General features: G+C 45.9%; 1 protein-coding gene and 1 long non-coding RNA gene across 4 annotated transcripts in view; one reads left to right on the forward strand and one right to left on the reverse strand.

The window, feature by feature from the left end:
• GNAO1 (G protein subunit alpha o1) overlaps nt 1–20790 on the reverse strand; it is a 383823-nt gene extending 363033 nt beyond the window's left edge. For 2 of the 3 annotated variants that reach the window (XM_019497281.2, XM_019497280.2), the window contains exons 1-2: nt 20212–20788; nt 19973–20015 (exon numbers count right to left, since the gene is read on the reverse strand). In XM_019497281.2, coding sequence (XP_019352826.1) covers nt 19973–20015; nt 20212–20329 — 161 coding nt within the window. In that variant the 5' untranslated portion in view covers nt 20330–20788. Of the gene's footprint in view, nt 1–19972; nt 20016–20211 lie in introns of all 3 variants that reach the window. The other variant, XM_019497282.2, reaches the window with a different exon arrangement.
• Nucleotides 20791–20924: 134 nt separating this feature from the next.
• LOC109285634 (uncharacterized) lies at nt 20925–22878 on the forward strand. The gene is made up of 3 exons (XR_009455030.1): nt 20925–21106; nt 21394–21634; nt 21714–22878. It is a non-coding gene; the product is annotated as an uncharacterized LOC109285634 (long non-coding RNA).
• The last annotated feature ends 3281 nt before the right edge of the window (nt 22879–26159 follow it).

Genomic DNA, 26159 nt, shown 5'->3' on the forward strand with positions numbered 1-26159 from the left:
CTTTCTATATGACCATCTGTTTAATTTGTGAAGCAGTGGGGATATTTTCTTGGGTCAGCATGAAGCCAACTTTTGTAATCTTTCCCGAAGTGAATAATCTAAACGATGCCATATGAGTAAGGGCTCCAGGATTTTACTGTGGTTATTGATCCCCCTTTATTATCAAGTCCTGTTGTATACATTTCAGACTTCGCTGGTTGGCTTCTCCAATTTTCCCTTTCAGTCTTTGTCCTCATTAAAAGCTTTGCTGAATTTTGGGTGCTTTCTTTGAACATGTTTCACATAAAGGTTTCTGGCTCAAGACAGCTATACTCTTCTAGCGCCATGGTCTTATATCAGTGGTATAACTGGAGGCGGGGATTCCCACTTGTATTTAGAACTCCTCTCTCATTTTGGTTGGCAATGCCCAAAACTCTGTCAGGTTCTTTAGTCCTCTCTTAACAGCTTCAAAGTGAAATTAACAATCAAATAAACAAATTGGGTCCATTTTTCTTCTCCCTTAGGTGCAACTCATCAGTTAACTCCACTGAAGTCAATGTACAGCCAATACGAGGGGAAATTTGGGTCAACAGGAAGCAATGGAAACTTGTTTTATTGCCAGCACCCTCCTTGCTGCAAGTAGTTCATCTTTGTGTGTCCAAAGGGGGTCAAGGTCCTAGCATCATCACATTGCCATGTTCTAAACAAGCTGACAACCTTTCATATCCACTTGCATAGCAGCTAGCCTCTGCTGTGAAGTCAGTCTTAAGACTGCCCTCAAAGCAATACATGCTAACTAGCTCCACTGAAAATCCGTAAGCTCAACTAAAGCACACCACAGGAAGCTCTGGTGAACTTCTGGGTCTAAAGTCAAGCCTGACTCCCTACTTCTTCTGTCCTCCCTTCCCTCTCCCCTCCCTGCTGTGTATTTGGATCTCACTCAGACACTGCACATCATGAGTAGGGACCACTGGAATTTGCACCAGAAGTGTGCTGCACAGCTGCTCTTTTAATCTTGCAGCTTCCTGGAAGATTAAAAGAGCACTTTAATCTTGTGCACCTGCCTACCACTGATAGGTGGAGGAGCCCTGTTGGCCTTACCATTCACCCTGATTGGCAGGAGGTGAAAATCATGGTTTTTGAAACTCTGATCTATTTCATACGACTAAGAACAAGAAATACAGATCAGCCTCACAGTACATACACAGTCAGTCCCTTGTGTGTGACACATGTCCCTTGTGATAACATTTTAGTGAAGATGGTCCTTCTTCCCTTCTCACATCTCCCTTTTCAGTGGTTTAGGTACTCAAAACAACCTCTCTTAGTTTCAAAATTGTTTGAGATGCAGAAGGGTGTGAGCAAAGTATCCTGTCCAAATGCCATGACAGAAAATCCCCTGCTGCCACTCTACAATTCTTGCATTAATTTCAATGAGATAAAGTATCATTCACTTCCTATCACATATTTTCATATTGGCACAATGACTGGTTAAACAGTCACCATGTGTCATATCAGAGTTAGCTGTATTTCTGTTGCTTCCAAGGTGAGTCTAGAGTTGTAACTTCAAAATTTTAAATGCAGACGCCAAAAATTAGGCATCTATATTGAGTTAGTCACTGAAGGAAGTGGCTTGATTTTCCTAAGTATTCAATGCACCTACAACTCCCATCAAAATCAAGTTTGAAAATGCACCAACAATTTACATAATAAGGACCGCAAAGCACTCTGGGAGCCAACTGGAAGAATGTGAGGGTGTCTATTATGAAGACTGCATGCAGGAAGGGAAATAAGAAGGAGAAGTCTATAAAGACTGCATTGAGGTGGGGAGGGGGGAAGAAGAAGAAGTCTTAAAAGCCCAAGACTTTTGGAAGATGGAAGGGATCATTCTCCTGTAAAGCAAAATTTAGCTTTGCACTAAAGATGTACAATATGTAGGGATCTACCTAAGTTGTGGGGGGTGAAAGGGATTTTTGTGGGCCACTCACTTAAGGTAGAGCCAATTTTGTGGTCTTTTCACGGCAAGCCCACCCCTCACTGCTGCTTAGCTGGGGGACAGTGGCCCAGCCCCTTGCTGATGATGGGTGGAGAGGGTCAGGGTCGCGCAATGGGAAGCCCTCTCAGCCAATCATTGGCAAGGGGTGGGCAGCTGCCATTTGGCTGCTCCCCTTCATGCTGGTGCCCCCCTTCCCCGCCCCCGCCCCCCCCCCCCCCCCCCCCCCCCCCGTTGGGCTGCAAGGCTGGACTGCAGCTTCCATAACAACTGCTGGCTGCCACTGGAAAGTCAGCATTTTATTTTTAGTAACTTTTTTTCTTTTGATTTTGTGGATGTTGCAGACAATGCCTGATTTCATGGTTTCCTCAAAATCATGAATTAAGTAGGTCCCTAACAATGAGTGAAAAGTGTAACAAACTACAATGAATTGACCTCCACTAGTTAAACATGGCATGTAGATAAAACAAAACAATTAAAAAGTTTGTTAAGGTTCTTTCTTCTTCAGTGGACTGTGGGTCACAGCACATTTGTTAAGATAACCCTGGAATTTTGTCCAGTAGGAGAATTTGCATATGATGTTTTAAAGTAAGGTAATATGAGGGCACAAAGTTTCAGATTTTTAAAGAAATTTAAATGCCTAAAAATGCAGATACATCCCACGTGTATGACTGTATTTTTTAACACTTTTCAAAATCCCACTAGATGCCTAAATGCATCTGTAAGCATAACTCAAGGAACTAGGACTGAACAACAGAATACTTTACTTCAAAGTTACCAGTTTGAATCTAAATCATAGCTATAGTGACAAAAAGTCCTGATTATCTGAAGACAGCAAGATGTTCATTGTTAGAGCTGACATCAATTTTGACAGAGAAATTACAGGACAAAAGAAACATGGTGACCTGATAAAGAATGCCTTGTACTTGAAAGCTAATCTAACTTTATCCCAACTGTAAAGTTGGTCCAATAAAAGATATCACCCGCAAAAATCCTTGCTTCTCCCATGGTGACTCTCATCCTTTAAGATATTGTCCCCCTGCCCAAGCAGAAGAGAGCTCCTGGCTCTACTCTACAGTCGTGGAGCTGGGGCCATGAGCTTCCTGCACAAGCAGAGTTCCTTACTCAGCCTGGAGCAGCTTGAGACCTGCCCCAGACCAAAATAGTTCCTGGCCAGCTCTGGAGTGTGCAAGGAAGTCTGCACATGCAGCCCAGGTGTGGCTGGGGCCTTTCCTGTTTTGCGACTTTCCCAGTCTGAGGCAGGTCCCCAGCCCGCAGCCTTTTCCCAGCCCTGTGGCCCGATGAGGCAATTGAGACATGGGGCTTGGAAACAGCCATGGGGAAGGGGCATGTCCCATCACCCTGCCCTAATCTGCCAGTGGGGCAACTAGAAGTGAGTCCCCAGCTAGCAGTGATCCTTGTTGTTAGCTGACCCACTGGCAGATTGGAGAAGGAGGCTGGGACCTGCCCCTCCCCTGCAGCTCTTTCCAAGCCTCCTGCTCCTGAGTGGGGAGCTGGGGCCAGGAGATCCCTACTGCTGGGGCAGGACATTGTCCCTGCCTGGGCTCCAGTGGCAGAGCCTGCCCCAGCAGCAGGCAGCTCCCCCTGGCCTAGAGCTCCCCTGGCTGCTGCAGGGAGGCAGAGCAGTGTGGGACCAAATCTGCTCCCAAATGAGTACCCGTGTAGATGCCTAAGGTGGGTTTACTCTGTAGTAAACCCATCCAGCATTTGCATGTGTAGACACACCCAGGATGATGGGTAAAGACTTTGGTGTAACTCAGAATGAGGCCTTTAAGCAAGGATCATTTGTTCTATTCCAAATTTTATAAAGTGTATATAAACCACAGAGTGAATACTTGGACAAAGACTAGATAAGCAATGAAATGAACATGGGGCAATAATAATAAAGACAGATCACAAGCTCTGTTCCAGATAAAACTGTCACCAACTTCTAGGAGTGTTTTGACATAAGATTGTGATTTGAATTCATCCATGGCGTTACACATTTAACTGCTATTGTTTCTTGTTTGTGAAAACTGTTGATCAGAGTTTGGCATTTTAATATTATGTAAGAGGAACAAACATATGATCTAATCTTGCAAAGGCAGGCCCAGGAACTTAAACTCTATACACTACAACTAGTACCACTGACTCCAATGGAACTAATCACAGGCTTGATTTTTCAGCAGGGCTGAGCAACCTGTTACCTTTAAGCGAAAAGAAGCTACAGGGGCCCAGTGCCTTGGAAAGTCAGGCTAATAAAGAATAAAGCTACGTATTATACAATTTTTTGGAGATTTAAAGCTAAGTAAGACAAATGTGGAGGTTTCTATTTGAGAAGGAAAGAAGTATAGAGGGCTCTAGAAAGCTTCAAGTCGATTCTCTGCTCTGTGTGTTCATATCCAGCCATTGAGACAAAAGTGAAATAGGATTTGATATTGCTTTTCCTTAAGGATGGTTTAACAAGTATATGTTGCTTCTCTCTTGTAACTGAAGGAGACTTGAGTCAAAAAGCATGATCTTAGTTACTGTCTTGATTCACTACATTCCAAACTGCAAAATAGCCCAAAGCCTTGTCTCAATTTGAACTTCTCTTCATCTGGGTAGTGTTGAAGCAAAGCCTATCAGTACCATCATTTTGTGTGTCAGAGAGTCTGTTTGTCTTGGCAAATACATTTATATGTGAATGCACATATACAGCAAACACAATTTGCCAAAAGATAAGGACATAAAATATTGTTTTATGGAACATGGCTTTATGTCTCTAGTTGAAATTCCACGTCAAAATGAGCCCAGATTCAGCTGAAACCCAGCCTTCAGTGCATGGAATATTAAATTTTCATTTAAAATTAAATACTAAAATGGGGCATTTAATACCTAAAATTATGGAAGCCACAAATCACTTTTGAAAATCTGGGCAAATTTGTCCAGTTTTAAAACTCATTCCCTAAGACTCTCATACCTTGATTACATTTTTTTAAATGAAATTTTAAGTAAGCAAGGTTTACTTAACAACTGCAGACTTGTTTTAGTCATATACACAAGCATTTGTAAAAAAATAATTCATAGGAATTCTAATTTCCTATGACCAAGCCCTAATGCTGGCGCTTGCAGGGGGGGCACCGGCACTCCAGCCTGCCCCCCTTGCCCATTGCCTAAGCGGCGAGCGCAGCCAGTCAGGGGGTGCACCGGTGATCTCAGGAGGTGCATGTGCACCCTCGTGCACGCCCTATGTATCACCACTGCCCCCCCACCCCGCTGCTGAATTAAGGGTTTTAGACCTTCACTAAGCCTGGCATCTGGTGGTGCCTGTGGAAGAGGGGGGCAGGCTAGAGGCTGGGGAACACCTTCCAGTGGAGCTGCCAGGATCCTAGAGGTCCCCTACTTCCATCCTCAGTTTCCAGACATCAGCTGGAGCACATAGTTGCCCAGGGCACAAACCCTACCAGGCAACAGTTTTCCTCTGTTGAAAACTGTTCATAAAAATGTGAAATAATAATAATTTTCAGGCAATAATAACCTGTTTAGAAAATTCCAAGAATAATAGAAGAAAAAACTGAATTCACTCTCATATACAACAACCATGAATTATTTGCTGTTTGGGGAATTTACTTAAATTTCTCCATCCCTTTATTTTGACCTAGAGAAAAATCAATAGAAAATAGCTGGCAGCTCATTTCAAATCTGTAATAGTTCTTTAATTTAATTACTTAGGTTGCCCCTACATTAAATGCCTGTCATTTTTCCATTCTTTTCCCTTGAATCAACCAGGGGTGAAAGGTGCCAAGGACATGGCCTCAATACCCCTATCTATGACATAAGCAAAGACCTAAATTCCGTTTCAATCTCTTGATAACACCCCTGCCAACCAAAGTCCAACACGAGCTTCAATGTCTTGTGTGGAGTGGGTGCAATTCACATGACTCAACAGTGATACCTCTGGCTAGATAAGGAAACACATGGATGCTCTCTGCAGTAGAATTCCTATCATCTAAGACAGTTGGTGGCCAAGATGGGTGACTGTTTTCATGATCTGTCATGAGCATCCTCTTGAGCAAGGATCTTGGCAGAGAAAAGTAGTTTCCAGTTCCCTCTCAAAGCTGTGTGCACTAAACCCACTAAACGTGGGTTTAGTGCACACAGGGGGCAGAGAATAAAAATCCCAGGATCATCACTGTGAGTGTCTAAGATTCAATTTATACACATTTTAAATGCAAACATTTAGCAGAATCAGGTTTCTTGTTGAAAACTGGCCATGCAGCAACCACCTTGAAATTAACAAGTTGATACAGCATTTTAGCTTTTTGCTGAGCTGTAAATTAGGAGAATACAAATTTATCCTATAGCTAAATAGAGGAAAACAAGGACATGTTCCCAGAAGCCTTCTGTTTTATTAAGGAAAAACTTTCTCACTCAAGCGGAAAAATGTGTGTGGTTTGGCCAAATAATCAGTAACAAAAGGTGTTTAACCACAAGTGAGATTACATTGTGAGATGTATGGTCACTACTACCAATTTCTTTTTCCACTGGCATTTTGCACTTAAACGAACTAAAGATGCCATAATGTGTGGAACTGCAGCAATATTAATATCTATTGTCTGTCAGTAATAGGAATTTACATTCACTGAGATAAGGAGACCCTCCTCCCAACAAAATACAGGAAGGAGCAAATTATTGAGCTCACTATCCCTGTCATGATAAGCAAATGCCAATAATCTGCCAGCAAAAGCCTGGATTCTCATTCACACAAAGAAGTCATAGTGGTAGCAAACTAATTGCAGCCACTACAGTGGCCCTTTGCACTGCTAGACATGTATAAAGAGGTACCAGTTTATCTAAGAAACAGGTTTTGCATGCGTTTACATCAGACTGAGTCCTGTACCATTGATGTCAATCTAGCTCTTCATTTTCATAGGAGCAGAATCAAGCTTTAAGGACCTGATTGTACCTACCAATGTAAAGTCAAGACAGGGCAAAGCTAAATTACTTGTGTAAAGGCTCTTTGAGTATACCATCACACATAATTAGTAGGGCTATACAAAGCTTTGGTCCCTGATTCGATTTGGCGCAGATTCAGCCCAAATCAGCAGCCGAATCTCCGAATCCAAACTGAATCAGGGGACCCTTTAAACTCTCCAAAACAATTCAGAACCCTCCAAATCAATTTGGAGAGCTCTGGACACATTTGGCAATTCAGACGTAGAGACAGCTTTAAATGTTTTTTCTACATACCTCTAGGTAGCAGGGGCTCTGAATGTTGCAGTGCTGGGGCAGATGCAGCATCTCACAGAAGCATGAGGGCTTCTGGTCCGCTTCCTGGTCTACCAGGGAGTGTGCGGGGGGTGGGCCCTGTGCCCCCCTGGCTCAGCGACTGGTGCCTCCTGGGTTTGGGGGCAGCACCTGGGGTCCCCCTGCAGCCAATTGCTGAGCTGGAGGGGCACGGAAAGGGGGGGGGGGGGGACACTCTCTGGCAGACCCAGCAGTGGACTTCCAATTCACTGCTGAGTCACTTCTGGGTTTGCTGTGGGAAGCTCCATCTGCCCCAGCACTGCAGCGATCATGAGCCATGCCTGCTACCTCAAGGTATGTAGCAAAAACTTTTAAAGCTGTGACTGTCTCCGAATCACTGATTTGCCAAATCAGCACTGAATTCAGATTTGGCCGAATTGAATCAGGGACAGTGATCCGAATCAACGGATCAAATCACTGTCCCTGATTTGGGCTGAATCTGAATCCAATACGGCCCATTTTGCATAGCCTTAATAATTAGTGCATGTACATACAGATGTTAAGGTATTCATGACCTTCATGGCTTCCTATCTGCAATAGCAGCATGACTGACAAACACCCCTAATATCACTCAGAAGAGGTCTGACTGCAAGGCAGGGAACCTACAGGAGTGAATGATGCCATTCCTGCTGTATTTCCTCATTAGTTCTGGGTAGTGAATTATGTATGTTATGAAGGCTTTTCCTAGGCAACACTGTTGATTTAGTTATACTTGAACTGCAAAATCCTCACCACAGAAATGATTCAGCAGGGTCAAGAACCATACAGCAATGGAGGCTCAGCTTCTCTCCCTCAGAGCATCTGCTTGGGTGTACATTCCTGTCTTTCTCCCCATGATGAAAACTGGAGGGAATAATACATCCCTCATTATTTTAGGATCTGGATTTCAAGCAGACACTAGAACAGTAGGGCTGGCAAAACATATATGGAATGGAATGAGCATTAGAAATTCAGCATCCAGCCAAATACTGTGGCTTTCTAATGTCCTGATAATAATTAGCCTCTAACGATGTGAGACCTGAGATAGGGTGTATGAGTGACAGTGCATTCACACCATGATGCTGCCAAAGATGAAGAACATAAATTTTATCTGTGGCCTGACAAAAAGAGTAGTGATTTTGAGAGCCTTAATAGGTGTTTTGTTTGCTTAAATTATAAAGTACCAAAATAGAACAGAAAGGATCTGATGAAGGTGGAAGAGTGCCCTGAATTTTTCAAGCATCATGAAAGCAAATAATGGGTTTGATGTTGAAAACCCTTAATTGCACAGCAATTCCCACTGATTTTCAGGGGACAACACCAAGTAGTCAGAGTCTGAGATTGGGATGGGGCCTACAGTCCACATGCTGACTCTCACCCTTTAAGCACATCAGTAGCTATTTGGAATATTTCTGGATTCTGAGACTATTTTCTCAATTATATCTTATAAATTCAAATTTCATTACTACTGAAGTGGCTGTAAGCCTGGCCCTTTACTTCACTGGGAGTATGATCTGGCCTATGTGATTATTTCAGATGAATTTTCCTTCAGTATACAATTATATCATCATTTATCTGGCACTTTGGCACCCATCCTTACAAGATCAAAATGGTTTTCACTTCTCATTTATTATAATGACATTGAGGCCTGATTTTCATGTATGCTACAGCCTATGTACATTATTTTGGCAGTGTAAAGGTGCTGTAGGATAGGTATATCTAATTTACAAATGACATCATGTTGAAAATGAGAAAAACTTCTGCTACTTCTGCTCTGGAAAACTGACAATAAAAACTACCCTTGTAATGAAACATGCCCTCCATTTTGTTTCCTTCCACAAGGTGCTCAAAGCTTATTGTTTCCTCCAGAATGTAGCCCCAGGTTTACAATTCCTTGTTCAGGTGAGTAAGGAGTTGCAAAATCAGGCTCATTACAGCCAATTTAATATATAATTAAGCTAAATTAAAAAAAAATCTTTTTAAAAAAAGCTCTTTTTTAGTAATTTTTATATCCCAAACATTGTATTACTAAAGACATTGCTTTAACAAGTCACTGAAAGGCAGTGCACATCTGGAATAAGGCAGAAAAGACAGAATAATACTATCCACTATTTAGGCTCTTATACTATACCCACCACTGAATATGTGCAAGAAAACAGCCACATCCCTGAATAGGCTCAGGCTCTAAACAATTCTTTCGTGATCAGATAAATCTGCTGGCCCCGTTACCCCAAAAATGATTTAAAAGCTACTGGCTGTTCTGCCTGTTTCTTTTTAAAGGGGTCTGGTCCTATAATCATAAACACAGGCACAATTCCTTTTGTGAATGACTGTGAAAATTTTACCTCAGTAAGGATTTAGGATAACATTTTTATGGCTAGGGAGGAGCCAATGTCCTGCAGAACTGCCAATTGACTGCAACAGCAGGCACAGCTCATTTGAAAAGGATCTAGGTCTTGATGAACTGGTGGAAATTGGGAGTAAGTGGCAACTGTCAACAAGGGCAAAACAAGGTTTAAAAAAATTCATGCATTTCCTGGCCCTTTGTATTTCCTGCCATCCAGATGCAATTAAATATTACTGATCATTGACTGAGGATAGGCCTCATTTCAACTAGCTCCATAATTCTCTGAGCTTCTTTCTCAGCATTCATAGACACTCTTCTACTACTCAATTAGCGCTATAGTTCAGGAAGGCAAACATTATTATGGGTGCACTAAGAAATATTTCTACCACAGAGTTTTTATGATATTATTGTAATAAACAGACAATAACTGAGCCTTGGATTAGAAGCCTTTGTGTTTAGCACCAGATGCTTGTCATTGTTTCTGCTTAGTGATAGATATGGACAATCTTCAGTGTTTTGCATATTTTCTATTTGAAGCAGAATATAGAAGGACATCTTGTAATCAGGTCTGTAATCCTCTGAGCTCCTCCTCATCTGCAGTTTGCATGAATGATTCTAAAAATTAAATGCGAATCATTTAATGAACAGTTTTGAAGGATTCCCCTTTATCTCCTAGCATTTCTTTTGTGTTACAAAGAAAGAGCACAGCAAAACTTAATGTTTTCTATAAATAAAATGAATCTATAAGAAATGTTAAGAGAAGGAAAAAGGGACTAGGCCCAAAACATCTATTTCCAAACTTCCTTTTCTAATTCATCACCTTCAGTACTGTAGAAATTGGCACAATGCTCAGTTGCTTCCATTACCTTCTAAAATGCCTTGGATAGATTTTCTTTGAAAAATTCTCTTTAAATCATAATGTCAAAGAGAAGAGACTGAATCCCAGAGTGGCAGGAGCTGAGCATATTTCTTTGAATAGAATCTCAAACAGCACTGGCACTACAGGATCTCAGTCCAGTGCCTGTGCCCACTAAGGTCAAGGAAAGGACTCTTTTTCAGATTCCAATTGATTCCCAAATAAATAAATAAGTAGATAATGTCAGTACTTCCAACCTCAAGCATTCAAAAATGAAAGCTGAGATTGTTAGTTACATGATTCCAGGAACTCAGTCTTTAAGAAAAACATCAGATCTCCTGAGACTTGTGATTGTGCTTTGAAATTTAGCAATGGTGTTAGCTGTCCTTTGTGTTAGGCTGGGTTGCCTACCTACATATTTTGCTTGACTAAGTTGTTTTAGAGTATAAGAGTATAGGCCAAATCCTGCCCATTTTACCCACAAGAATAATCACAGGAAGGTCAATGGATCTACATGTGTGAGTAAAACAGAGGCTTTTGCCAGTGATAGGATCTGCCAATGATAGGATCAGATTTAACTTCATTTTCTATTTATGACAAATTTTATGTTAAGTTTTTTAATTCAATCTTTAACTCCCAATCGTGTGTAACAGCCTGTCTTGGAAGTATTTATTATTGGCCCAGTTCTAAAAGGTTCTAAAAGTCCCTTTGTCCTTTTCCAGTAAAAGAGATTGTTTTCTTCTCCTGTGCCTTGAAAATACTTTGCTCTGTGAGGGTCCTGAAGGAGCTTCACAGCAAGATTTCATCAATCTTTGCTTCAAGTCTGGTTTTGCATCAAATTCCTGAAAGTGTCTTGTTGGGCAAATGCCAAGAATCCTACTAAGTTCTTACTTAAGCAAATTCACAATTAAAGTTAAGATGCAGCCTTGTCATAATTATGAAATTTTATTAGTATTTTAAATATAAATGCCTCTGACAATGAAAATGGCTATTTTGTTTATAAAGCAATTTTGGAGCTATCTGTATTTTCATCTTGCTGGCATCTGCTCTTCCTGTACCTCTGTAACCTGCTTCCTGATACTGAATTCCTTTAGAAGGAAAATGTGCAGTCAGATGTGATGACTGAAGCCACTAAGTGCTTAATTTTGCAGTTGGCCTATGCCACAAATTCCAGGTGCTAAAAGTATCCATGCAAGGAAGTCTGAAAGGTAGAAGTTGTGATTCCTTCCAGTGTCCTGATAGTCCTTTTAAATCTGAAAATCAACTGGAAAGTCAGTACTGAAGGGCAAAAGTGGTTGAGCTGATCAGCCTGATATATGCGGTATGGAAATGCAAAGGTCTGAGTGTTCAGTTCTACAAAATAATCTATTTTTTTTGCAGTGGCTTCCATGGGAGTTGTGGTACCTCATAGGCCTGTGCAAAGCAGCTAGTATTTGCTTCAGATTCAGCTGATTTGGGGGACTCCCAAATTGTGATTTGATTTGGTGATTTGAATCACTGTCCCGAATCAATTTGGCTGAATCTGATTTGGAATCTCCCAGGCCCATCCCCCGCCAGCTCTCCCAGCCCAGCAATGGCTGCCCTGCCTGCCCCAGCTCTTGGCACTTGGAAAAAAAAAGCCCCAACTCACCGGGTGCTGTTGGGCAGGGGGGCAATCCCCGCTGCCCCACACTGCTACATGGGGGGCTCTGCACGAGCCCCCTGACCCTCTCCTCGCTCTTCCAGCCCCCCCATGACTGCCCTGCCTGGCCTAGTTCCGGTCCTTTAAGCAAAAAACTAACAAACCAAGAAACCCCCCAGACTCACTGTTCCTGCTGGCAGGGGGCAATCCCCGCTGCCCCCCGCTGCCTGCTGGGCTCTTCCATGCCCACCCCTACTTAATGGCTCCTAGTTCAACTGCATCTCCCTGCTGCAGCCACCAGGGACTGTCCGAATCATCGAAGCTCTGAATCTTTTCCGAAGATTTGGAGAGATTTGAATCAATTTGGACCTTTTAATTGATCCCCTGATTCAATGTGGAGGAGATTTGGCCTGATTCGGTGGCCAAATCTCCTCCAAATCTAATCACCACCTGAAGCTTCGCACAGCCCTAGTACCTCAGTACTTTATTGAATAAATTGTAAGGCTCCAAGGCCTGTTTCTCCTTTCACTTTCATCAGTTTTTCATGGGTGTGACCCTCTTTCAGTAGAGCTACTGCTATTTTCACATTCTAAGGCCTCTGTAAAAATCAGATGTCTGATACATATACTCATTAGGGCTAGAGAGCAACTTTACAGACTGTCCAAAGCAAGGTAGCTCTGCTACAGGAGTGGGCCAGGCAGTTACGTGACTCTAAGGGGGCATCTGCACATACACTTTACAGTTGACTAATTAGCTGCACAGTAAAGTGTCACTGTCTACACGTGTGAAGCTGTTAGGCTGGAACAAACTAATTAACTCCACTGTAGGATAGTGCCCGACACAAGAACTGTTCTACCGCAGTTATTTACTCCACCACAACACACATGTAGACAGTGACTGGGGCTGACTGGCGCACAAGGATGCTACAACTTGGGGGCTGCCTGCCAGCTAGCCCTGCACTGTAGCATCCTTGTGCTCCAGCCAGCCCCTCTGTGGCATGTTGAGCCAGAGAAGAGCAGCTCCAAGCTGGCAGGCTGCCCCCTTGGTCTCCTACCAGCTGGCTGTGCCACCCTGGCTCAATATACTGCAGTCCCGGGTGCACATGTAAATACTGTGCCTGGGAGCAATAAACTCCAGCACAATTTATTCAGCCATGCTAATTTCACATTTAGATGTGCCCTAAGAGTCATAATTCTCTCCCTGGTTTCTCCATTAAGCTGGATGAGAAGGAATTTGCTACTGTCTGTGTCTATCAGTAAATCATTTCCGAATCTGTGCTAGCACTGAGACATGAAGTCAAAGATATACTCTCCACATCTCCACAAATGTAGGCTCAGTGCCTCCTCACCACAACCCTGCAAGAAACTGGGAAACCAGGAGACCTTCATTATTTCTTTGTGGAAGCTTGCAGGAGACATAGTATCCTTGCACTTAATGGTTAGAGACTTTGACTATGCTCTCACAGTGGTATAAATCAGCATGAGACCCCAGAGGCACAGCAATATACTGCAGAGGTACAACTCTGTCTTCACAGAGTAGGAAAAGGTTAAGTCTTTTTAATTTGTAATGATTCAATCTATTTTTTTTTGCATCTCTTAACTTATTCAAGACAGAAACATTGTAATGAAGTTTGCATATGGTAGGGTACTTCTTTCTAAAATGTTTTCAGTTGGACTAGATGCTTCATGTCCATCTGTGCCAGGGGAATTCACTGCAAAGGATTCTATGCTAGAGTTCCAATGTGAGAAAATGATGCAGTTCACTACTGCTTCTCAGGATAGTGTGTGGTATTTGGAGCTTAGAGAACCAGAAACCATTTAAGATTTATGAGAAATGGAGACACTGTTTTTCAGTTTGTCTGACATCATTTTTATTTTAGTCTATGGAATTACATCCATGGTCCTGCTACATATCCCTAAACCTGAAGAAATTAACTTGCCCCCTGAACAGGGGCCTGAGGATGCAAGCATAATCTCTCAATTGTAGATTTTGTTACCAGAAATCAACTCAGAGTGCTGGTAGTGAGCACATATATTTACCAGAAGGGGTCCAAGAGAAAAAGTCAAGTTAGAGAAGGCAGTATGTCTTATGAAGGAAATCCCTAGTTGTACTTCCTGAATGAAATAGGACTCAGATGCACCATAACTTTGGAACAAATGCAGAAATGCCTTATCCCTGAAGCATATTCACATTCATTGAGAAAAATACCCAAGGCTGATCATTACAGACCTTATTTGGCCATAGGGAAGAGTAAAAATAAGGCATTTCCTAACTGCTCTGATGAATTTGTCACTCTGGTTGTGGACCACAGTAGCTAGCTGGATGCTCAGAAACAAGGAACTGCATCTCTGAATTTGACCGCAATAGCCAGATGGGTAATTATGAACAAGGAAGTGTTTCACTTCTGAGAGCAAGTGGCAGGGTTAAGAGAGGGGTTAGAATTATGAGAGCTAGTTTACCTGTTCAGCTCTAGGGTAGGCAGTGTTACATGCCAGAATTTACTTAAGGCAGATTGTAAATTTAAGTTATTTTTAACTTTTCAATCTCTGAACTCTCTAGTTGCAAGCACCCCTCCACACAAATGTATTCCTATACAATAGTTTCTGCTGCACACACATTGTTACAGATGGTTGAGCGATACAACCAAAGCTTTGGCACCTTAGCAGCTTTCTGAAAGGACAAGCCATCATGCAGCTGTTTATATGGACCGTTTGCTCTTAATGGATGCATCTACACATGCACTTTAATGCACATTAGCTTATTTTAATGCTCGTTAAAGCCTCACGTAAAAAACTATGGGCATTTTTACATGTGCTGTGGGATGTGCTGGGCGCTTTAATTAGTGAGCTGTGCTAATTAAAAGCTCCTGTCCATCATGCACTGAAAAAATAGCAACAGTATGCTTTGAACTAAAGTTCATTGAACGTGTTTAATTTCAAAGCACCCCACCACCATTTTTTCAGACACACTGGGACACTGATACACATGATGTGGAAGGCTGCTGGAGCATGTCAGTTTCTGTGCTCCAGCAGACTCAGTCAAGTCTGCTCCAATGCACTGGATTTCCAGCATGTCAGAGCAGGCTCTGCGCACATGTATAGGAACCCCATGCTTTTTACTTAATGTGCATTAAAATAGGATAATGCATATTAAACATCACTTAAAAGTGCGCTCTTTAGTAACGTGCACTAAGCCAGGCTACTGTGTTTTTTCCTAGTACCTCACAATGGAAGTACTTGATTTAATGTACAATGACTAAAGCACATAAATGCATGTGTAGACATGCCCAATGTCACTTGTTATGATATGCCTACACCAACTGGAAACACAGTGGGTGGGGACTATTTCTTTACAGAAATTTTATTTGGCTATAACTAATTTATTTAGTCAGGCAGCTTATGGTTTTTTGGGGCTTTTGAAAAAGCTTCAAAAAATCTACCAAGTTCTGATGGTGGTATAGGGAAACATATAATGAATAATAAATTATAACAATACAATATTTGTTTATCTCCTATCAACACCGTATTCTGTACCTGAGGGGTTTAGCATACATTTAAAAAGATCTAAAAATGTCTGTCAAGTTGATATTTTATTAGTAATGAACAGACAGGGAAACAGGTACAATTAGGTGATTTTCAAAGGGTAACATAATAAATTCATGACAGTGCAAAGCTGAACCCGTACTTTCCAACTTGGGCTCTGTACATTCACCAGTAAGTTTAACTTTTCACACCCTTTCACTCTTGTTTAGAGATGCTCAAAATCCTATTACACTGAAAGAAAAATTGTCTAGATTTCACACTGCATTACACATAGTACAAAAAGACCGTAGTGCACTAATTACTATCCTCTTATTTGGTTTAAGACAGAATAAATTCTTATGTTTATTTGAAACCTAAATATAAATGAAATTATGATTTGGGTGATTCCTTCTCTTGTAAAAATATTTCTTTACAAAATACCATAATGTCATAACTATCTAAATCTGGTGTATCCATTCAAAACACTCAGAGATTTATGTTGTATCACAATGAAGCTGAACATGATTCTGAAAAACATGAAGTGCCCCACACCCACACTGACTTGTGGGGTAGCACCTTACAGGGCCATGCCCATGAGTGCCTGGTGCCTCCTAAATCTGTGGGGGGCACCCACAGAAGCCGTCGACAGTGGCAGCCTGTTGGGGTGGGGACCAGCCCTGCTGACAGTGTTGGTGTCTGCCGTTGGGGGGGGCACCGGCCCTGTCAGGGGGGCATGTGTACCCCTGTGCACTCCCTACCAGTTGCCTATGGCCATGCCCTTAATTAGTGTGGCCTAAATCCACACTGATTCTGCAATTTGCTGCACAGCCAATGGAATCCCATGTGGACATGATAATTTGTAGGCTTAAACCCAGAAAGAATAACAAATGGAAATGGTAACAAGTCTTGCTACTCTAACACCCAAAGCAAAACAAGGCATGAACATAGAAAAAGTCAAAGGTATAGTGCAGTAAAATTACTGCCACACCATTGGGAAGATTTGAGACTTAATCCCTCCAAAAGCTACGCTATAAATCTACCTATTGCTAGAATATTTTTATTTACCATAACAAAAATCAGCAAATTATATTTCTATTTCTGTAAAGTATTTACAATTATTTTTCTATTTCTAATCCAGATGTGTCCTTAAATTTCTATAATTTCTATATGACGCATCTTATACTACTACTATGTTGTATTTCAGGGATTACCTAGACTCTGTGTAATGCTCTTGGTCCTTTGTTAACAGTCTTTGCTATCTATTCTTTTCTCTTAGCATTTATTGTCAGTTTACAAAACAGTACGCACATGTCCCAGTGTGAAAACTAACCATGGGCATTATACTCTTGTGTGATTCATTAACTGAAAGTACACCAATAATGAGGTATAGAAGTAACATTACTCTCTTACAGCACAAGCTAACAGACATGCTATTTAATCTTTATTAAGAATTCATTAGGATCTTGGCAGGCTTGTCTAGCACTGCTTGACCAGGTGATATATTAATGTGTAAATCATTGTTTAATTAATTTCCAAAATGTAAATTTCAGCAAGGTGTTCATTTTACAGTCATAATCTCCCAATGCTAGAGACTTTGAACAGCTCTCTAAATATGCCTCCTACTGTATTCATAGCAACACTGTTATCTCCCACTGTATAGTTCCCTTGAGTTTCCTGAAAGACACCTCCCAGTTCCAACTGACGACGATGCAAGTAGTTTCATAAGGGCAGGTTTCAGTGAATTTTTAACCAGGGGATGAGCATAACATAAAGCTTTGAGATTTACTCAGCATTGAGATTGATGGTCAGAAAATACTGTATAATAGCTAGATAGTCTGATTCCTTAATACATTTAGAGCAGAATTGAATCAGTAAATTATTTTGGTCTATCTTGTTCTAAAAGTACAAGCCCTACTTCACAGAGATACTGTAAAGTAGCTATATGCCTGCATGGTCACATAATGTTCATTCCCAGAAACATGTCCTCCTATTAATCTCCTAGGGATATTTTGTGCTGATATCCAAATAGCTACAGCTGCTATTCAACTAAAGCACCTCCAGGTCACTGCTGGCTTTTTCTACTGAAAAAAATCAAATTGATCACTAATAATACATTCATGGGCATTTATCCACAAAAATCCCTTTTCCAATTCAAATTTGCCAAAAAATCCCAAACTAACAACAGTAAAAGCCATCGACTAAACAAAGTATTAAAGCCATATTGACTGCATCTAACCGAGACAGAAAAAGATTAGCTTGTATCTTTATGGAAACACAAATATATCAATATAAAAAGCCACTTTCCAAGCCTTTTGGAGAGCTCATGCAGAAGTCTCCTATCCACCTGCAATGGTTGGGAACTCATCTTGAAAAATGTCACTTCAGCTCTGGAAGAAACCTGATTTCTCTATGAATTGCTGAGATTTGGCACAGCCCTTTGGGACTTTTTTTTTTCCTCTGTTAAAATATATATATATATTCCACTCACTCACTTGACGTGACACCTTTTTTTAACAGACACTGGGGCTGGAGGGGAAGAGATGAAGTGAAGGGTCACGGCCTGTTCCTAGAGGAAATTAATGGGGAATTTCCCCTCCCTTCAGCAGGGGCAGGGGGATCAAGCCCTCCCTAAACAGCTCCATTGACTGATGCTAGTGGAGAGCCCCAGATTGCCGAGCGCTTCCGAGCTCATTCGGCTATTTCCGAGGCTGCTCGGTCTTTACCGACAGCTCCCGAAGCGTCTCCGAACGTAGCCGAGCGGGCAGCCGGCAGCCCCCGAGCGCAGCCGAGCGCTCCTGATCTCCCAGCCCCGATCGCAGCCCCAGGCTGGGCTGGGCGCTGTCCACCACCTGAACCTCCTGAAATCTCCTCCCTTCCGCGGCACAGGGCCCGGCAGCCGCCTCCCCAGCCCGGCCAGCATCTCAATCCCCGCTCCGGGGATGGATGCTCACAGCCCTTCCTCTCTGCAGAGGGGATCTGCTCCCGAGGGCCCTGCGAGGGCAGTGCTGCAGCTCCCCGCCCTCCACACCCAGTTCCGGGCCGGGATCTCTTTTCAACATCACCCCTGGAAAACACACTCTCTCTCTCTCTCTTCTTTCCCGGAGAAAAATAAAGGCACGGGGAGGCCATCGCCCTGCCACCCTGGGGACCGCTCCGCCATGGCGCCGCCAGGAAGAGGCTGGTCGTGTCTGCTCCAGTGCAAGGCTGGGATCCACCCCCCCCCCCCCGGGCACACACAAGGTTTGGTGAAATGACACCCCCCAGAGCCGCCCACTTCCCTAGCCCCTGCCCTCCCCCCATCTGCTTTCCTAGGGGATGCAATGAGTGCAGCCAGCCAGGCTGGAGCTGAGCAGGAATATATATTTGTTGTTTATTGTACAGCAGCGCCTAATTAGCAAGCGTGAGTGTGGGTGTGCGTGTGCAAAGGGGCACGGCACAACCCCTGTGCAGTCCCACACCAGCCGGCTCCATCGCTCCTCACTTGCACCGTTGCAGCCTGGAGATTTCAAACACATAGCTCGCATCACACCAGAAATGGTGGATGGGAGGAAGGGGAAGCAAGAGCAGGCTCCCGAGGTGGCCTAGGAAGGAGCTGGTTTCCTCGGTGGGTTTTTGTTTGTTTTTGTTTTAATATCCCGGTTTAATTTTAATTGGTGACCCACGGCCAAATTCATCTCGAATTAATTAAGAAGAAAGGCTCAAATCTTGGGTAAAAGGGGCTTTGAGTGGCAGCGAGCTGCGCTTTAAATCCGCATTACAGACAGATTTAAAAAAAAAAAATTGCTAGAGAGCCAACCCCGGAGCCCATGTCAGGAGATCAAACACGTGTGTGTGTGTGTGTGTGTGTGTGTGTGTGTGTGTGTTGGGGGCGTGGGGGAGGAGTGCCGGAAGATAAAAACCTGACATTAAGTTTAATTGACAGCGGTACGTTTAATGGCACTGCCCTGGTTACATCTGTGCCATTTACATCATCTTGGAAACCCACCTCCCCCCTTTGCCCTCCCGGTGAGGCAAAGAAACCGCACGAGCTCCAGTTCAGCACCAAAGCCGTGAACAGCGGACGCCCGCCGGCCGGCTCGGCCCGAAGCCTTCCCTGCACAGCCGGAAAGCCACGCTCCAGCCGTGCCAGGCCCGGGGCATCCGCCGCCCCGAAGCAGCCCTCACACTTCCCCGAGAAACATGGCGGCCACAGCCATTCATACCGCCGAGCATCCCTCCCCGCCCGCGCCTGGCGCCCGCAAAAAAAAAAAAAAAAAAAAAAAGGCGGGGGGGGGGGGTGAGGGGGACGACGGGACACGGACCCCCTCCTTGCCCCTGGGGTCAGATCCAGGCTTTACATCAGTCAAACAAGCCCCCACCCCGAAGAGGCGAGGTGGGGGGGGGGACTTACTTCATCTGCTTCACAATGGTGCTTTTCCCAGATTCTCCAGCCCCTGTTGGGACAGACACAGAAAGGAAAAGAGCTGGTGAGTGGGAGAAAATAAGATCAAGGAGATTACCAAGAAGGGAGCAGCTGGGCTAATGGATGCGGGGTGGAGGTGGGGGGAGGCCGGAGGAGGCAGGGAGGGAGGAGGGGTCGCTCCCCGGCAGGCGCCCGGGGCCGCGGTGCGGGGCGGGGGCCCGGCTTACCCAGCAGCAGCAGCTTGACATCCTTGGCAGCGCTGATCCCGTCCTCCTTGAGGTTCTTCTCGATCGCTTTGCTCCTCTCCAAGGCTGCTCTTTCCTCCGCGCTCAAGGTACATCCCATGGTGGCCAAGCAACCTCGGCGGGCTCTGCTCCCCTCTCAGACGCTCCGCGGGCGGGGAAGGCAAAGAGGCGGACACGACCCACCCCCACGAGATCGGGAACCGCCGGCCGCCCCCCCGAGATAAGCAAACGTGCAGCCGCAGGCGCGGAGAGGACCCCCGGCGGGACCACAGCCCCCCGCGCCGGCCTTCCCCGGGCTAGCCGCAGGATCAACGCATCCGAGTCGAAGCCGGGCGGGTGCGGGGCTGCAGGCACCGGGGGCTGCGCGGGAGCTGAGCCGGGGAGGAGGAGGAGGCGGGTGGGGGGAGGGTGGGTCCTTGTCCTGCTGTTGCTGCTGCCGGCTGGGAGTCTCTAATGGGCGGCGGCGGCGGCGGCAATGGCTGCGAGCGATCGCATAGTCCGGCGGCTCCTAATGGAGAGAGCGCGGGGGGCGGAGGCGGGAGTGCGCCACGGCTCCCCAGCGCGCACAGGCTCGCCTGCCTCGCTGACGTCTGTCGCGCATGCGCCCGGCCCAGTCCTCAGCGGCACCGCCTTGGTGGAGCAGGCGGGGCGGGGCGGGGCGGGGCGAGGTTGCGGGGGCAGGGGGCCGTGCCCCGCGGACGGGCTGGGGCAGATTCTGGGGGTCTCCCTCATGCCCAGGATCCCGGGACTGCAGCCCGCTCCTTTTTGCAGCTCCCAACAGCAGTCTTTCCTGCCCAAGTGGAGGGGGCTGCACCCGATGAACTTGTGAGGTCCCTTTCAGCCCCTAGCATCTGTGGATCCCGCTGCTGCAGGCGAGGTGCAGTGAGAACCCAGCCCTGCCCTGCGCCCCTCCTGTCCAGTCCCAGGGTAGACGGGTCTCCCTGTGCCCCCTATGCCCAGCTGCAGGCAGTGGAAGGTGGGGGCGCTGAGGAAGGGTCCTACAGGGCAAGGGGATTTGGGACAGCAAGTTGCAGGGAGCCTCTAACTCCTCGAACACTACCCCAGCTAGGCGGTTGGCAGTTGGTTCAACTGCAGCTGCCACCCCAATAAATCCTTGCCTCTTCTCCGGTTGTGGTCACCTAACCATGTCTTTGTCCCTAACAGGCCTCTTCTGTTGCTGGGGGATGGGATCCATTGCTAACTTCCACCTTGCTGTGAAGAAGCAGGGTTTGCAGCCAAGGCTCAGGGACTCGGGAGGCCTGGGTCAGATTCCAAGCTGGGCCACAAACTTGTGCGACGCTGAGCCGGCCCATCTTCAAAGCAGGAAATCCCACTCTTCTTCCATCCTTTGCCTGTTTAGATTGTCCTTTCCTGGGGCCATGAACTGTTCCTTCGTTATGCAAAGGTATGGTCCCTGCCTTGGGTGGGGCCTCTGAGTGTTGTCATAATCTAAATAATAACTGCAAGTTCTTTCAGCACTACAGGCCCAGGATAATCCACTGGGAAATGAAGACAGGTTCACCATCCACCATAAGACTGGGAAATCACAGCAGAACAAGTCCTGGACTTCAAGAAGGCAGATTTTGGCAAACTCAACAGGCTAGCTGGATAGGCCCTCTGCAAACAGCAACTGGGTGACTTGGGAGTTCAGGAATGGTGGGACTTCCTTAAGGAGGTATTTTTCACAGCCCAAACACAGGCCATCCCCAAGTGGGCATAAAACAGGAAAGGAGCCAATAGACTCACTTGGCTCAACAGGAATATTGGAGAGCTTTTGAAAAAGAAAAAAGAAGCATATAAACAATGGAAGAATGACTTGGCAACCAGAGAGCAATACACCTGTATTGCCAGGGCCTGCAGATACGAGACAAGGAAAGCCAAGGCAGGCATGAAGATCAAGCTGGCAACTGGAATAAAAAACAACAAAAAGTCCTTCTACCGATACATAGGGCACGTTCAGATGAGCCCACATGTGCTTCTTGCAGCATCTCAAACCCCCTTGTGACGCTGCAAATGGCACGTGCAGGAATGAGAAAATGTTCCCCATGCTGCAGGTTTGTAGTGCAGGGCAAAATTAGACCCCTGGATATCCAGGGGTAAAAAAACCCTGCAGAAAAAAAAGGGCAGGGCATGGTCCCAGACTGTCCTGAGGCAACCAGAGGCTGGGTCCTCCATAGAGACCCTCTGGCTGCCAGAGCGTCTCTCTGGTTAGCCTTTGCCCTGATGCTGGCATGCTGCCTGCCCTCATGGGCAGGCAGCATGCTTCAGCACCAGGGAGCTGGATCCAGGCTCCACTGCAGGTAAGTAAGAGGTTGGGAGGGGGGAGGAGACCATGGTGGGAGGGACCCCTGCCAGCCCCACCTGCTCACCCAGCTCCCCCAATCCCTGCCCCACCTGGCACCCCCCGCCTGCCCCCTGAGCCCCGCAATTCCTGCCTCCACCACCCCAGCATTTGAGCTGCCATCTGGTTCACTGGAGCTTTGCCCGCACAGTGCAGGGGAGGGTGACAGCCCCAGTGACTCCAGCCCAGGCCCTACTGCCCCCTGCTAACCTGTGCTGCTCAGTGGGGCTCTGCCAGGAGGCCCCAGAGCCCCCCTGCTCGGTCAGTAGAGGCTTTTTTTTTCAAAGTGCTAGAGGCTGGGGTGGGAGGGGCAGCTATGGGGAGACAGGGGTGCAAGTGGTGGGTGGGGCCAGGAGGGGCAGCCATTGGGGGGGTCTGGAGGAGTGGGGGGGTTGGGGGGACAGCCATCGGGGGGGGGGGCTCAGGACTCAGCGGGGGATGAGGCCAGGTGAGGCAGCAATCGAGGGGGCTGGGGGACCAAGCGGGGGTGGGACAGGGCATGTGGGCCCTGCAGGGCTCTGTGGCCCCTCTGTGGGGGGGGCGCCAAAGCTGCTATTGGGGGGCCATAGCCCCTGTGGGGGGGCTTGGACCCTGTTGGGGGCTGTAACCCCTGTTGCAGGGGGCTGTAAGTACTGTGGGGGGCCATAGCCCCTGTGGGGGGGCAGCAGGTAAGTAAGGTCCCAGGGGGGTGGTCCCTGTGGGGGGCAGCAAAATATATATTCATATATTCATGAATTCATGAAACATGTATTTAGAGTTCACTTTAGTATTATGATAGCAACACTGGTAGTTTTCCAAGAAAACCTTGCCCAACTGATCGCTGTCTCTCTGTCTCACTCTCTCAGCCTCTCTTTATAGTGGGCTTTTGTTTTAATTGTGGAGGAACATGGATTTGGGGGTATTTTACAGAGTGAATTTGGGATTTTTTTGTCAGGGATTTATCAGTTTTCAAATAGGGAACATCAGAGTTCCTTCTAGGGAGGCCAGTGCCAGGTCCCTGTCTGCTCAGAGATGGCACCTTGGACCCAGCTGGATGTGGCTGACCTCCCGGCCAACTGGGGCCAGGAGGATATACTTTGACAGTTCAAAGCAGGCCACCATACCTGGAACATATTCCGGGCGATAGCTGCCTAGATGGCTGGGCAGGGGGCACACATGGTAGTAGTGTCACACAAAGGCCAACTCTGCAGACACAGCCCATTGGCAGCTGGCCCAGAGGTGCATATGTTTCATCTGAGTCTGGCAGATGCATAGCAGGTCAAAGCCAGGCAGCAGCCCCCACTGCCAGACTGCTGCAATGAGTAAAGGGTGCAGGGAACTCTCAGGGATGCTTTAGCAGTCCAGCTGGCACAAGGGGTATTGTCACCAGGTACCAATTGGATGGGCCCCAGAAGCTCCTGAGAGTGAGTAGCCCTAAGCTATTTGCCAGGGCAGCTTTTTATATGGCTGGGGACAGCACAGGTGCTGGCCCTGGGCTCTAGCTCCCCCTGGTTGCAGATCCGGGAGGAGCTAGGTAGGGTTATTTTGCCCCAAGTGGCACAATTTGCTCCACAACAAAGTGCATGTCTGAGCACATGCACTGTGGCAAAAGGCCCCGGCTCAAGTCTGCACAGCTTCTATTTGAGATGCAAGCACGCAAACAAGAAAAGGTCAGGCTGTACTGTGGGACCCCTACTGAATGCTGAGGGGTAGCCCACAGTCAATGCCCATGAAAAAGCTGAGCTCCTAAAATGTTTACTTTGTGTTGGTATTCCTGAAATCAAAGAGGGGCTGTTTACCTGACCAGAGGTCTGGGGAACATCAGAAAGACAACAAATTACACAAAATGAGTCTTGAACAGGTGAAGCACCCAAGAGTCCTGAAAGAACTGGCTGAGGTAATAGCAGCACCACTGGCCAAGTTGTTTGAAGATTCGTGGAACTCAGGAGTGGCCCCAGATGACTGAAAGAAGGCCAACGTGATGCCCATCTTCAAGAAAGGGAAGAGGGATGACCCTGCAAACTATAGGCCAGTCAGTCTGACCTCGGTCCTGGGTAATATCTTTGAAAAATTTAGTAAGGAGGCCATTATTTGCAAACTGGAAATGGACAGGGTGTTAAGAAGCAATCAGCATGGCTTTGTTGAGGGTAGATCATGCCTGACAAACCTTGTGTCCTTCTACAACCAGGTAACTAGCCATGTGGACAAGGGACATGAGGTGGATGTGATATACTTAGACTTCAGTAAAGCCTTTGATTCTGTTTTGCACAGGATTCTCTCAAACAAATTTGAGGGTGCTGGACTAGACCAGTCTATAGTGAGGTGGGTGGACAACTGGTTTGGAGGTCACTCCCAGAGAGTTATAATCAATGGGATGACCACATCCTGGAGGGCCATCTCTGGTGGCGTCTCCCATGGTTTGGTTCTTGGACCCATGCTTTTTAATATATTCATTAATGACTTGGATGAGGGGGTAGAAAGCTCAATTATTAAGTTCATGGATGATACCAAGCTGTGGGAAAATGTGGGCACACTGGAGGATAGGGTCAGGATCCAGGATGACCTTGACAGACTGGACTCATGGGTGAAATAGAAAAGATAAGATGAGGTTTAACAGGAATAAGTGCAAAATCCTTCATCTGGGTAGGAAGAACCCTCACTACAACTACACAAGGGGTGGTGGTCCACTGGCTTGCACAGCATCTGAACAAGACCTGGGGTTATGATCGACTGGAAGATGAATATGAGCCAGCAGTGCAATGAGGTCACCAAGAAAGAAAATAGAGCTCTGGCGTGCATCAGCCAATGTGTGGCCAATAGTTCAAGGGAAGTGCTCCTCCCTCTCTATTCAGCACTGGCAAGGCTTCAGGTTTAGTTCTGGGCACTATACTTCAAGAAGGACATAGCTAAGCTTGAGAGGGTAAAAAGAAGGGCCACCTGCATGGTCAAGGGCATGGAGGGTAGGCCCTGTGAGAAGAGACTCTGGGAATTGGGCCTGTTCAGTTTGAGTAAGAGAAGGCTAAGAGGTGACTTGATAGCTGCCTACAAGTACATCAGGGTGAACACCAAGATCTAGGCAAGCAACTCTTGAAGAAGGCACCTCAAGGGAGGACAAGGACCAATGGACATAAGCTTATAGAGGATAAGATATAGGGAAGAGGCTAAATATACTCAAGCTAGATATAAAGAAGAGCTTCTTCTCTGTAAGGGTCACTGGAATCTGGAACACATTCCCAGCAGAGGTGGTGCAGTCACCATCCTTGGAGGTGTTCAAGAGGAGGATGGACAGGCACATTGTTGAGCTTGTCTGAGCCCAATAACTTCCTGTCCATGGCAGGGGACCAGACCTGATGATCTTACAGATCCCTTCTGGTTCTACGATTCTATAATTCAAAGTCAGGAACAAGAATATGCCAAAACAAGGTCCACTGCCTAGCAGCGAAAGAAAGCAAGAAACATACCAAAGGGAAAGCAGGTACTTTCTTCAGCCTTTAGTGGAAAAGACAGTTGTTACAGAAGACTTAATAGAATCATAAGGCCAAATGCTCTGAAGTGTGCCTTAAGGATGCAGTCAGTGTGCCATGTTGTCCCTGTTCTGCTGTGTTAATTT

The sequence above is a fragment of the Alligator mississippiensis genome, chromosome 10, assembly GCF_030867095.1.
Source record: "Alligator mississippiensis isolate rAllMis1 chromosome 10, rAllMis1, whole genome shotgun sequence".
Lineage (NCBI taxonomy): Eukaryota > Metazoa > Chordata > Crocodylia > Alligatoridae > Alligator > Alligator mississippiensis.